Raw genomic sequence first — 14,963 nt, 5'->3', positions numbered from 1 at the left:
CAAGGTACAGGTCTCATATTTGTGATACCACACCCACGGAAGCAAGTTCTTGAGAAAATATTGATTTAGGTGTCACACACTGAGGCCAACTTTGCCTCCAATCCTTGCCGTTCAGATTTTGCTGCCAAACGAGATTTCACAGAAACAAGTCTTTATTTCACGTGGCTCTCTTCACACCCACCTGATATTTGTTATTTGTATGCAGGAACAGGAGTGTCTAGCTGACTGACCAAGGGCAATGATTTTCTTTAAAATTTTCTTTTCTTGAATGTTCTACCTTCTCCAAGAGGAATGACAGGGCCTGAAGAAAGTTTCCCCCTCAGTGATGTCCTGGACAGCAGCTAAGCACTGGATCTTCTGTGCTGGGGGTGCTCCCAATCTAACCTCTCTGTCCTCTGTCCCTCAGTTCCCCCTGCAGTGGTTTGGAGTCCCTGCCATCCTGAAAGGCTGGTTTGAGCGGGTGCTCATAGGGGAGTTCGCTTACAAGTATGCTGCCATGTATGATAAGGGGCCTTTTCGGGTAGGTGGATAATTGTTCTTGGTTTTCTTTTTTCTAATGCCTGGATTTTAGAAAGACTCTGTCTTGATGCAGAGTTTTGAGTACAGTTAGATACCACAATCAGGCTCCAGGGCCCTTTGGGAGAGATGTATGGAGATTAGATAAACCTAGAATGGCAAAATACTGAGAGTTAAAGCAGGATGGTGAATGTATCATTATACTATTTCCTCTTTATGTACTGATATGAACTTTATGAACGTGTCCCATTAAAAAAAGGAGTCTGTCTTCATTTTCTAGACACCCAAAACTACACAAGAAGTATTTTTGAGACCTTCTAGATCACAAGCCTCGATACATGCCTAGTACTGTGAGGAGACCGATTTAAAAAAAACTACCTAGGCACCAGCAGTCAGCACTGATTTTGCGTTACTGTGACAGCCTTCACATGCCAGAGCATGGAATCCTGGGCCTGCCCCTCTGCGTACCACTTTCCAGGCTGGTACTTCTGCAGAGTCACACTGCATGGCTCAGAAGAGCCAATGTATGAAGTAATATAAGGAGCAGATCTAGGCGGTGGGGGGTGGGGACTTTTATATTCTTTTCCCTGGGGCTGTTTCATTAACTTCCTGTCACCAAAGAGATGTAGATGATAATGACTTTTCTTTTACAGAATAAGAAGGCAGTGCTTTCTATCACCACTGGTGGCAGCGGCTCCATGTACTCTCTGCATGGTATCCATGGGGACATGAACATCATTCTCTGGCCAATTCAGGTATCTTGTTTTCAGTGACCCTTCAGGGGGATTAACTGATTTTTCTATTGGGTCCAAACCCTCCAGATAGCATCTGGAAACAGACCTGAGGTATGAAGATCAAAGAACTATAGAAGGGGCTTCCTTTTAGGACTGACCTGTCTTCCCAGGACCCCAGGCTTGTAGAATAACTCATGTGTGTACATGGTCAAACACCACTCTCCCCTCCTAGCCAGAGGATAGCATGGATGACTCCCCCAGGTTTGTACAGCCATGTGACTGGCATCTCTCGCCAATCTCCCTGTCCTCCAAGTTGTTGCTACAGCCTCACAGACTATCAGAGCCCAAGAAAGTTAAGAAATTATTTAGTTCAGCTAACAAAACTGAAGTCTGAAGCAGGTTTTTTTGGCGGTCACTGGACCCTCAGGATAATCTCCTAAGGCTGGCAAGAAGAGCATGTGAGGTGGCCATCTACAGGATGAGGGAATCAGTATTAGTAATAACACTGGAGAACAAATGGCAAGAATACTTTATGAAGACTCGTCTGATAATGTGGAGAGGCAAAGAAACGCACCTCTGCAGGTCTTGGCAACAGTCAGCTGCTGAGAAGCTGAAACCCTCCCTGAGGTAACAGAACTTTGGGCACTTCTGGCAGATAGTGCCAGGCTGGCACAGTTTCAAAGGCTTTATTCATTAAGAGAAGAGTACAGCTGAATAGGCTAAAATAGGTAACAGCTAGGTACAGAGAGCACAAGGTGAGAGGATGGAGCTATGAACTAATTCTCAAGGCCTTCACATCAGGGTGTCCTATTGGAAAACCCAGATTAACTTTCATTGTCTGTGGTACAAGGTGTGTGGCGTTTGAGCTGTGACTCACCTCTGTGCTTTGTGTATCCTCAGAGTGGCACTCTGCACTTCTGTGGCTTCCAAGTCTTGGAACCTCAACTGACATATAGCATTGGGCACACTCCCGAGGATGCCCGAGTTCAGATCCTGGAAGGATGGAAGAAACGCCTGGAGAATATTTGGGATGAGATGCCACTGTATTTTGCTCCAAGTAGCCTCTTTGACCTAAATTTCCAGGCAGGATTCTTAATGAAAAAGGAGGTGCAGGATGAGCAGAAAAGTAAGAAATTTGGCCTTTCTGTGGGCCATCACTTGGGCAAGTCCATCCCAATGGACAACCAGATCAAAGCCATAAAATAAGATTCACAAGACCGGACTTCCTTCTAAAAATGTAACCTAATCTTGGTTTCTATTTTGAGCTTCCTTGATTTGCTTTAGTTTTTAAGATCTGTGTTTTTCTTTTTCCATGAGGAATGAATAGTAGAGAACAGACTAAATTCATATGTTTTTGGATAGCTTTATTAAATAATGTAACCAATTCTTACAACTGCTATCATGGCAAAATCTGATTAGGCTCAAAAGGGCTCTTAGGATGTAAAGCCAGACAGAAAGGTAGAAAGATGCCAGACAGTATTCTTTAAGGCCCTCTACACAATTTAATTCCTCTCTCTTTAGGGATATATTTTTAGGAATAAATCTGGCTAGAGAACATCCACCTCCTCAATGATCTATTTTTCTTTAATTACCTCTCTGTGGTTTATGACAGAAGGTTTATGGCAGAGGAAGAAATGACAGAATCTGTCTGACCTAAGGGACTTGCTTAATAATTGCTACTCTCTGCTTGTTTGTGATACATTATTAGCTTTATTACTACACAATGATTACCATGCCTATATAGGAATGTCCTTCTTCCTTCAACTTTTGTTGTTAGTTAACACAGATACCTTGAAATGAAAAGTTAATAAAAATCTTTTTCACTTCAATCTTCTGATTTAGTATCTGCAAATAAACCAAGACATCTATAACTACATCTGCTATAATGCATGAATTCACAAAAAGAAATAGTACTCCTAATACCTAAAAACAGCCTTCCACAAATAGTACTTCATTTTTTGATCCATATAACTAACCTGGAAATTTTCCCCGTATCATTTATAAACTGATGACTTTCAAGGATGTGTCTTGGTTCCATGAATCTGGGGGCAAAATTATAAGCCTAGAGTTTCACTAACTTTGGTGAACGATTTTGGCATTCATAATCTAACTTCCCGTTTAAATAACTGAGGTGCATGTCTACTAAGTGTTGGTATAATCCAAGTTGAAAATGATGAAAGAATGCCCTCTTGTGGTCCAGAGAAAGAAAACAGGAGAAACGATGCAAAGCAAGGTTGCCTCTTACCTGCCAAGGAAATGATGGCGTCAGGCAGGAGAACCTCATGTACCAGACGCCAGCAAGCATTGGGTATTCTTTCCACAAAATTCACAATGGCAGATGGCTGGATGCTTCAGTTTGAAAACATGAAAATGTTTTCTTTTGCCTTTATCCTCACTGCAGTTTTATGTAAATTTCTAAAAGTTCCAAATAAAATCCATTTCTATAAAACAAACTCAAATTCACTGGTTTAAGGCAAAAGTGGAATCTACCAGGGAAGGGATCAGAGGATTCAGTGATAAACTGTGGCCAGAAGCCTAAACAGTGACTTGACTTGAGAGCTTGCCCAATAGGGCTGCTTCATTCTGAATGGTAATGGAACCTATTAAGATTCTCTCAAGGGATTTAAAGGACATTTAAGAAGATCGAGGAAGGAGTACTTATTCACTAAGTCATGTCTCTTTGCGACCCTGTGGACTGTAGCTGGCCAGGCTCCTCTGACAATGGGATTTCCCAGGGAAGAATACTAGAGTGGGTTGCTATTTCCTTCTCCAGGAGTCTTCCCAACCCAGGGATCATGAGAGTGGTATAGAAATCAAGAAAAACACGGAATGTAATAAATAAATGCCAAGGGGCAATATTTATTGTGACTTGACTGAATTATCTTGATTAATCAATGGGGCAGGCATTCTTCTAGGCACTGGAAATATACAACAGCAGACAAAATACCTATCCTCATGGAGGTTTGCATTCCATGATAGAAGAACAAATGTCAGTCAGGTGATAAATGCTAGAGAGGGAGAGCAGGTAAGAGGGTTAGATATGCGATCCGAGTTTTATACAGGGTGATCAAGAAAGATCTAATAAGGTTATATTTGAGCCAAGACTTGATAACATTAAGAAACTGAGACATGTAGATCCCTGAAGTATAGGCATACCGGGAGTGATGTGAGCACAAACCCATGAGGTAGCAGCATGATCAGTCTGTTTTAGGGAGGGAAAGGAACTTAGTGTGACCAAAGCAGAGAAAGCAAGAGAAGGATGGGTCAGACACACAGCTGGGACAGACCACAAAGGGCCTTACAAGCATTGTGAAATGCAGAACACAGGAAGTCAGTCACTGGATGGTTTTGAGCAAAGGTGTAACATAGGACTTATGTTTAAATCTAGTTGGTAAGTGAAGAATCAAGTATGAGGAGCAATGAGAGAAGTAGGGAGAATTGCTGGGAAACTCTTATGACAATCAAGGCAACAAATGCTTTGGTTCAAAGTGATAGCAATAGCTGTATTGAGAAGTGGCTGGATTCTGGATATATTTCAAAGGTCAGAGTAACATGATCTGATGACAGATTGTATAAAGGTCAAAAAACACAAACCCTCAGAGGTATTTTGGCTTAAACAACTGGAAGAATGGATATTTCATTTTGCTCAAATGAGGAAGAATCTGGAAAGAGTATTGGGTGCAGAAGATGGGGATGGGAAGGGGAAAATCAAAATTTGATTTCAGACATGTTATGTCTGAGATGCCTGTTGTGACTGTCAAGTAGACAGTTGGGTAAGAGGAACTTGGAGTAAAGTCAACACGTAGAAGTATATAAAGCAGTGTGACTGGATGGGATCAACTGGAAATTGAGTTATGATAGAGAAGAGATCTAATGATCGACTTCTAGAGGTCTCCAACATTAGAAGGTCAAGATGATAAGAGAAAAGGCCAATGAAGCGAGAGAGATGAGCGTCGTGTCCTGAAAGCCAAGGGAAGAAAGTTGTTTCAAAGACTGTCAAATACTACTGATAAGCTGAGTGACTGAAACGGGCATGGGAATTGACTTTTGAGAGGCCATTGGTGGTGCTGACAAGAGCTACTTCTGGAGAGTGGGGTGATAAAACCTGATTGGAATGGGTTTAAGAGGGAATGGAAAGAGAGGAAGTGGAAATAGTGTATATGCGAGATGTGTGATCAAAGAAAATTGTTTTTTGAGATGAGGAACATTACAGAAAATTCATATTCTAGTGGGTACGAGAAAAGGTTTTGATGCTGGAGAAACAGGGTAATTATATATATAAAACTGAATCCCTTTGCTGTTTACCTGAAACTAACACAACACTGTAAGTCAACTATACTCCAACAGAAAATAAAAATCCAATAAAAATATGAATTAAAATTAAAAAGTAAATTACAAATAAAAAAAGAAAGAGGATAATTAAAGGACCATGTATTTGGAAAAGCAAAAGGATATGGATCCAGTGCACCAGAGGCAGAAGAACAAAGCAGTATCAGGACTAGTATGACTAATACAGAGTTAACACTTACTAGGCACTTAGCTCCTGTGTACCAGGAACTAAGTAGTTTTATGCTGATTAACTTATGTAATTTTTATAACAACCCTTAGGGGATCATTCTAGTTTTCTTCCCACCTTATAAAGAAACTGAGGAATGGAGAGGTTAAACCTTTGGTATAGGAGCCAGAACTTTACCCAAGAGGCAAACTCAAGAGCCTATGTTTTTAAATACTATTGTGCCTCAGAACAGGCAGGGACAATGACACCATGAAATAGAGCACAGCAGTAATCAGCTGTCTTCCTGAAAGACCATAAATGTTGCTATTGAGAAACTATAGTGATTTTTAAATTGGAGGATAATTGTTTTACAATGTTGTGGTGGTTTCTGCCATATAACACCACGAATCAGCCATAAGTTGTGTGTGTGTGTGTGTGTATCCCCTCTCTCTTGAGCCACCCTCTCCCTGTCCCCATGCCACCTCTCTAAGTTATCACAGAGTGCCAGGCTAGGCTCCTTGTGTTATATACAGCAGTTTCCCACTAGCCATCTAATTTACACATGGTAGTATATATTTGTCAGTAGCTGCTTTTACACTTCTAAAGTCCCCCTGTATCCCTAAGCAGGGATAAATGATGTTCAGTTCTCTGACAGGCCTAATTATATGGCTGCTGAGAATTGTTTGCTCCTCACGAGTTGACAAAGCAGGACTCCTATCAGCTTGGAGTAAAGCAAGAAAACTCTCTCCCTTGTTCTGGACACTGTAACTTAGATTATGTAACCCAGGACCACATCAGCCTTTCTGGCAGCCACTTGTAGTTCCATCTTCAGATCAAAAATACCCAAATATTTTTGATATTTATACTTACTAAATTGCATTTGGTTACTACTTCTTTCCAATGTTGCTGAAGTCCATAAATGCTAAAAGACAACTTTTAAACATATTTAGAACAATGGCAGCAGTGTTCACACACACACACACACACATATATGTTTAAAAATAATGTTTACCCATGTAAATGACCTAAAATCATTCTGAATGATTAACTTACAGAAGAATAAAAAGAGACTGCCTCTGGATGTGGGACTGAGGGCTGGGGAGACTTTGTTTTCATCAAAAGCACCTCCACAATTCATAACTTGTCACTACATGTACATATTATTTTACTAAACATGAAACACTTTAAGTAAAACAAAAATTCTATCACACCAAGTCACTTTTGTACACTACCTGGTAAAAGAGTAAGTACAAAGTCACTATTAAAAATATTTCTGTATTTCATACCTTTTCCTAATGACTTTAAGTTCAGTCACATATTCATGTTGTTAAAAACTGACATTCTTAGATATGACTTCATTCGCAAAGTCTGAGGAAAAAAGACAGTTAACCACTACAAAATGAAAACTTTCAATGTTTTATTTTTGACTGCAGCTGTTTACAGAAATATAGTTGCGAGTATACAAATGTTCCAATAGAAGCAAAATATCTTTTTAATATTTAACAAGTTATCACAGATAGCTAAAAACATAGATGCAAATGAAGTTCCCCCAGAGAATAAACTGAAGTATCTGGTGTCAGTGCTCTGAAATACCAACTATGAAAGCCATATACACAAAAATGTAACCCTTATATCATTGCAGGACAATGGAAGAAGGCAGCTCAGTGGTTGATCAGTGTACTCAAGCAAATAAAATTAAATAAAAAACTTAAATGGCAGAATGGTAGCTAAACCACTTGAGAACAGGTTAATGAAATAACTGTACTATACTTATTAAAAGACTAAGTAAAACAAATGAATGAACTCAGTAAAAAGTATCCCAAAAAAGTAACAAATACTTGGAGCTTATCAATTCAAAGTAAGGGAACAAGGTGAAGCAGATACATTCATTAGATCAAAAGAAATTAGCTCAATGTCACTGGAGTCAGTTTGTCACTGAAAGTCATAAACACTTCTGTGCAGGACAGTTCTTTAATCTGATTCCAAAGTCACTCTCCAACATCTGAGAAGGCATGTTTGTGTACATGTGTGTGTGTTTGTGTGTGCTGTCCTGAGGCTCATTAGCTAAAATAATAATAGTTATACAAACTATCTCAAATTAGGCAAATTAATTCTGGGAAAAGAAAGCATGGTAATACGGTTAAACACAGAACTTTTAAAGAAAATAATACAAGTTGGAGTTGAATAATATTGTGGTATGGTAGAATGCCTTACGTAATAAGAATATAGTATGCGATAAGGTGGTAAAGATGGTAACAGGAACAAGAAAGCAGGAATGTAGCTAGAGCATCTCCCAACAGTTTGCCTATGTATTTCCAGCACCGAAGTTTGTAGAGTAAGCCACTTACATTTCCACTGCTACTATTAAGCAAACACAGCAGTGGTGATTTTTATTTTGAAATGTGCATTTTTCTTTCATGAATTTAGTAACTGGTGATTTGTAAACACCAGCAATTATGGAGGTACTGAATTATAGAGAGAGATTAAAATGTATAAATAAATCTATTTATCTTATGGTTAGTTGCATATAATTGGAAAGGGAGAAATGCCTAAACCAAATAATACAGTGTCTTGCTTAACATCTCATCTGAACCATAAGTTCCAACCAAGGGTAGTTATATTTCCAGTGCGTCAGTTTTCATATAAAGCAAGCTATTTTAAAAGAAGATTTATCTATTAAAAAAAGAAATTAAATAAGGTGCTTTGTTGACCTGGCTAGCCATGTTGTTTAATAGCTCAGATACAAATGTAAATATAAGGAATGACAAATAATTTTGTTCTGAGAGTTGGTCTAGCCAGGACAAAACTGTCGTCTGCTAGTAAGGTAAGAGGCAATGAAAATGAAGCTTGTATTATCACTGCCCACAATGTACCCATTTTATGGATAAACAGGAGACTTTAGCACCCGTCAATTATATTAGCTACTTAAATGTCACCATAGTTAAAATAAAAAATATAGACCATTGCACCTATATATTTAAATCAGTCATTTAATGTAAACTTTTTAGTATGTGGTAGGAATACACCAAACTAAGTTAACTGAATTTTCAATAACTGGACTAATTGTATATGTACATAAAATATATTTCTATAGGTAGTACTGAGAATAAATTATCATTACCAGTAAATGATTATAGATAACCAGGTTAAACTGAATTTACATTTAGAACAATGTATAACTGTGTGAGTGGGAAAAAAGCCCTTTCTATTAATACATTTTACTGTATACACTATAAACCAGTGGTTCTCAAACTTTGGCATGGATCAGAATCACCTTTAACAGAAGGCTTGTTAAAAACAGAGATTGCTGAGTCCCACTCCAGAGTTTCTGATTCACTGTGTCTGGAATAAGGCCCAAGATTTTGTTATTTTTAACTAGTTTCCAGGTGATACAGACATTGGCTGGTGCGCTGAGGACCACATTTTGAGAACCAATGGTTTATACATACATGTAGAAAACTATATACTATGTTATTAATATGAAAAAAAATATAGGAAGAAAGCTGGTTAATTAACTCTCGAACACATAGATTAGCAAGCTGAACATTTTAATGTTTCTAAAATGATTTTCTGAAGTGTAATCATTTCCCCTTATAGTCAGTTACATCTCAAAGCCTTAGTAAGTCCTACTATACAGTCATTTTAGAGAATATTCCCATAACATACCAAGTTGGCTATCCAAAATAAAAAGGGACATAAATATTCTAAGCAGTTAAAATGTATTCATCAAAAGGAATCATCACTATACAGCATTTTTTACTTCTTTGGAATGATTAAAGTGCATAATATCATTAGGGTATTGAGAATATTGCATAAAGATCTGCAGTCTTTAGAGCCACCAACAGTCATGGAAATACTCACATAGGGAAAGCAGCTCTATCTCTAAGTCACTACTATCCTGACCTGTTTGCTGCTGATGGCCCTTTCTTTAGGCACCACCACTATGGTGAGGAGCTGGAACATAGGCAAAATTAACAAAACAAAGCAAAACAGAGGGACACCCTATCCAACTCTATCTGGCTGCAAGGAATTATTTTAGTTCTGGGGGACTCAGATATAACTTCATTTCTTTTGCAACTATTTTTCATGTGCAGATTACTAAGGTTCTGATGGGCAAGAGGCACAAAACAATGAATTATTTGACTATCATTAGAAAAATTGACATTACCAAGCTTTACCTAAACTATGTGTTATTGATTTATTTTCATCCATCTTATAATTAAGAGCAGAGCAGGTGCTTCAACTTCCTTTCTGAAAGTTAACCATACCCATTTGAGCCATAGTCTCACATATAGTAAAATTTTTGCCAGTTGGTCAGGATGAAGACAAATTTATCTAATTTATATAAAGTCTAAAAGGATCTTTTACTTATCCTCTTTCAAAGAAACAATCCTAGCTATATGTCTTTTCTGTTCCTCTTCTGCCAATGGGCGTTAGGAAGGTTTGAAACTTTTCTATGGTGATCAGGAAATGGAGAAAAGAATTACCAGAAAGAAAAAATGAAAGCCGAGACTATTAAAGTCATTTGCCTATGCGTTTTTGGCAACAATGAAAAATGAAATTATAAGAAAGGGGCACTATCATGGTAAAAAGGCACTTTTCCATAAGCATTTAATCTAGATATAAAATATTAATTTAAAAAATGTCCTAAAAGAGAAAGTGGAGTAAAAATAGATTTATATTAATAAATGAGGCTAGAATGACACAAAAACAAAGGGGGATTAAAGAAGTAATTAGAATGCTGGGACAAATCACAAATGATATTTTAGGTATTATTCTGGTATTTACTACATTATGAACATCATCTTCACTATTTAGCTCTAGTGACAAATAAGCAGATAGGAAAACCTCTTTTTAATACATGTTATGAGATTATACTACCCCATTCACTGGGGTATATGTATTCCGAGTCATTTTTCTAATAAAGCCACTGAACTATACACTCTCTTTTTTATTAAGTCCTTCCACAAAACGAAGGCATGCAGATATAACATAGCTGTCTGTCTAAGGGAAGAAGCCTGTGGTCATAAAGCAGAATGGTCAGAAGCTAATAGGTCTAATATAATTTTCAATTAGTTAGAAAATAATCAACTAGGAAACAAATACTAAAACAGAAATTCTTACCAGAAAGATGAAAAAATTCTCAAGTACTCCCAGTGAGCGTTTATAAAACCATATTTAATTTTGAGGCTTTGATTAATTTTAATTTAAGCATTTAATTTCTGGTCTATAATTGCTGATGCATCTAAACAGGTTATACTTTTCCAAAATAAGCATTTGTAATGGTTTAAATGGTCAAAAGGGATTATTCTCTTAGTTCTAAGGAGGACTTAGATATAGTTTCTTTCTCATTCCCTTTGACACAGTTTTTCCTAGGTGGATTAACTGAGGTTCTGATGGGCAAGAAATGCACTGTAATGAAACACCCAACTACAGCATAAACAATGTTACAAAAAAGAAAGGAAGGAAGGTCCCTCATAATACTGCTTCTATTATAAACAAAGCCCTTTAAAACCTGTTCTAGGGAGACTGGCGAAAACAGATTTGCATTGGTTAAATAACAACATAATACTCTAATTACAAAGGTAACAAGATAAAGCTAAGAAGCAAAACACAACTTTTAATTGTTGTATACAACTTCTCCCATGTTGGTGTAGATATATAATGGAATGACAATAAGGAATAAAGGACAAACACACACATACACACACACATGCAGACATACAGATAAGCTCCAAGCATTCATGTGAGTTCCTAAAGGCAAGAACAATTGAATGTAATATTATAAAGGAATAAAGTGTGGTTTATAGTTCACTTAAGTCCTTCTGCCATAAGTAAATTTAATAAATTGTTGTTTCCAAGGACTCTGCTGGTTCTTGGAATCGCTCTCATATATAGATGTAACTTGTAACAGTAATCTTGAATCTGTATTATTAGCACAAGTATCAACCACTGACAACTAAGCTAGCTCTTCAATAAGAAGACAAATACTTTTTTTAACCAAATATGTTCTGAATGCTGTACTTAACATTGACCTTTTAGCGGTAAGGAACATTTAACAATGTTAAAAAAAAATCATTACTGAATTAAGAATATGGTATCTTAGCACAGCCCTTGTACAAATAACCACAAAATTTATGAAAATAAAAGTTGGGTTTTCTGCCTCCATCCAATCAAACCACTACAGTTCAGGTGTATGTTCTGTTCTAAACTGAGATAGTACAAAACACAAAATTGGTCCCTGGTGACTTGGCATTGGCAATCAGCATTTTACAATGATAAACTTCTTGCTAAATAACAGAAGTCAGCACACAAGCCAGTCTTCTTGCCACCACTTCATCCATAGAGCAGTGTTAACAGTGGAACTTGATGAACAAACAGACTTTCCTGAGTCTCCTGTGTAATCTCTTGGGAAAAAATTCAGAAAACTCAGAAATAAACTTATAGCATTTTATTTCTACTTATTTTTATACCACTGGATAAGCTTTCTAACATCAGTCAATCCTCTGTAATTAGTTATCCATTTTAAAACTGAAGCACTGGATTGTGTGGCTGGTCCTTCTCATAACCTGAACTATACTGGGTAATTTTTCCTGATGGGGTGGGGAGAGAGATATATATATATATATATATATATATATATATGAAAATGCTTTTGGTTTAGAGAATTTATAAAGTAGCTCTGGATATTACAAGATGGGGGAAATGTTATTAAAATTACAAACATGTTTTTTTTAGTGTCTTTATAAATAAAAGGCATAGAATACAGAAAGCCAATTAATAATAACAATAACAACAATAATAAAATATTAAATATATAGTGAGCAAAGACTGGATGGCTCATTCTTGTGAAACACCATTTGACACAACTGCCTAGATGGGTTTCCTTACTTGAACATTTTGCTGAGTGTGTAAGATCCAGCGAACACACAGTAAGCTGACTTTAGCCCACTAATCACATCAAGGAACTGCCTGATGGAATGGCCACAGATGAACAGGTCATTTGTTTCAAAAGATACTTAAATACTCAATAAAGACATAACAAACCCCCCCCCTCACTTTTATCAGACGCCACGTTGTGGTAGAACATCAGACAAACTCACAAATTTACCACAAAAATGTGTGGCAAAAAAAGAATAGTTTATATATATGTATATATATAAATTTCTATATTTATGCCAATGTACTCACTCAGTACAAATAGCAAAATAGTATACCATTTCCTAAATACAAAATATAGCTTTCCAAAAAAATGAAACACACATTAGATATAAACCATCCAAAACTTGAACGATTGAAAACTGTATTCAAAATTAAATGACCCAGAGTGGGTCTCTTTCTGAAAAGTTCCCTTCATATCGGCAAGAAGCCTGTACTACTGAAAACATAATTCAATGCCTCTCAATCAGAGAGAGAAAGAAAGAAAGGGTTGGGGGTGGAGGGAAGGATAAATGAGACCAAAGAGAAAAAAACAAGTTAAAGAAGAGTACATTCAAAGAACCAAGGAAGACCATCACAAAAAGGGGGAAAAATCCGGCTGTATAAACAAAACCAACACCACAATTCCACAAAGTTCAACTAAGTGTATAGGATAGAAAAGACAAAAACAAAAAACAGAAATGTAGCCTTGAATGAACAATTAACAGGCTATTTTTTGCACATTTAAAAAAATAAATGAAACGGACAAGAATGCCAAAACATCTTATCTACATATAGAAGCCACACACAATTTGGCCTTAAACTGTATTAACAGCTTTCTACATGCCAAAAGGAGAATAAGACGTAAGCATATTTCCAGACAACAGGTTGTAGTGAGAAGCAGGCATCCCATGGGTGGTGAGAACACCCAAATCTGTATAACTAATACTACAACTGCAAGTTCTGGAGTGTGTTATTTTGCTCTCTATAGATGTAACACAAATAAATTCTTCACTTTAAGTCAATGATATGACCCTGTAAAGCCTAAGGCTTGTGGGAACCATCAGGTAAATGACCACTTCAAACTGTAAAGCACTGAGGTGACAAGTGAATTACACTCACTACAGCTCAGGGAGAAGTGATGTTTCAAGAAATTTTAGTTTCTCTCTTTTTTAATTAACATTTACACTGCTTCCTATAAGAGGGAAAAATTTGAAGACTTCAGAACAGCACCGTTCATGGGAAAAAAATGCATTGTTTATTTCTCAGGAGTCAGTTCCCCTTATTCCTGAAAGGGTAACCCCCTGCCTGTGCTGCAGGAGTTGCTGGGTAACCCTAGATCAACATGGTCTTTTTATTTAACATACTACAGGGTCACAAAGCTAGTAGCATATTACTAACTGTCTAAAATAAAGTGAAGAGGGGAAGAAAAACATAGATGAACATAAAAAGGGAATACCAGTCCAAGACTGGGATAAGAAGAAAAGACTCAAATTACTGTCAGTTTTAACTACTGTAGGAGGCTATCAGAACATAATTTACCATACATCATCCCCTTCATTTTTTTAATAAAGCAAGGTATTTCTTTTTCTATGCACAGTTATGACTAAAACCCTTAACAGAAACATAAGAGAATTAATGACTCTCTGAAAAATAAAATCAATAGCATTCCAGCTGTTCCCTGTTTGTAAGTGTGTTGTCTGTGATAAATAGAGGCCTCTTATCTGTGCAGAGCTCTTAATACAGCCTACTTGTCAGAATGTTATCCCTTCAGTTTCTCCATAAAAACTGAGAAAAGATTCCTTCACTATAGACAATAGCTGTGCTTTTCATACTGAAAAATCACAGCCTTAGTTATTATTTGAACTCTTTTTCATAAGCCACTACTTGACTAAACAATGCAGAAAAGAAAATACAAACGAACAAAAGTAAACATGAAACATGAATTATTTTCTAATAGCAATAATAACTGAGTGATCCAGCTTGTCAACTTAAACTGTACTTTTAAAGAAAGAGTGTCTACAGAAATAGCAATAATTAATTCTGTCAGCTGGAAACTCAAATAGATTCTCAGTCATCACTGTTATTAGGAACATAAAATATAAAGATGTTAACAATGGTGGTTAATCACTGCAATAGGTAGCCAAGGTGTGCTCTTTTGCAGCCAGAGTAAAATCTATCCATTTACTCAATCACAGTTTTTCATATTTTGTTTTCTTTTTAAAGTAACAGTTCGATAATCCTCATGGAATCACAAGATGTCAGGATATCTTGAAATCAGGATTTTCTTCATGGAATTT

General features: G+C 36.8%; 2 protein-coding genes across 12 annotated transcripts in view; one reads left to right on the top strand and one right to left on the bottom strand.

Annotated features, from left to right (window-relative positions):
• NQO1 (NAD(P)H quinone dehydrogenase 1) overlaps positions 1 to 7,439 on the top strand; it is a 17,639-nt gene extending 10,200 nt beyond the window's left edge. For all 3 annotated transcript variants that reach the window (XM_006047604.4, XM_044932114.2, XM_044932115.2), the window contains exons 4-6: positions 407 to 520; positions 1,170 to 1,271; positions 2,151 to 7,439. In XM_006047604.4, the coding sequence (XP_006047666.1) occupies positions 407 to 520; positions 1,170 to 1,271; positions 2,151 to 2,456 (522 nt within the window). In that variant the 3' untranslated portion in view covers positions 2,457 to 7,439. The remainder of the gene's footprint in view (positions 1 to 406; positions 521 to 1,169; positions 1,272 to 2,150) is intronic.
• The window catches only part of NFAT5 (nuclear factor of activated T cells 5), a 122,623-nt gene continuing 114,805 nt past the window's right edge, over positions 7,146 to 14,963 (bottom strand). For all 9 annotated transcript variants that reach the window (XM_025268955.3, XM_025268956.3, XM_025268957.3 and 6 more), the window contains one exon: positions 7,146 to 14,963. The gene's annotated coding sequence lies outside the window, so the exon portion shown is untranslated.

The sequence above is a fragment of the Bubalus bubalis genome, chromosome 18, assembly GCF_019923935.1.
Source record: "Bubalus bubalis isolate 160015118507 breed Murrah chromosome 18, NDDB_SH_1, whole genome shotgun sequence".
Lineage (NCBI taxonomy): Eukaryota > Metazoa > Chordata > Mammalia > Artiodactyla > Bovidae > Bubalus > Bubalus bubalis.
The sequence above is the reverse complement of the archived record's forward strand: the minus strand, read 5'-3'. Positions and strand labels throughout refer to the sequence as shown.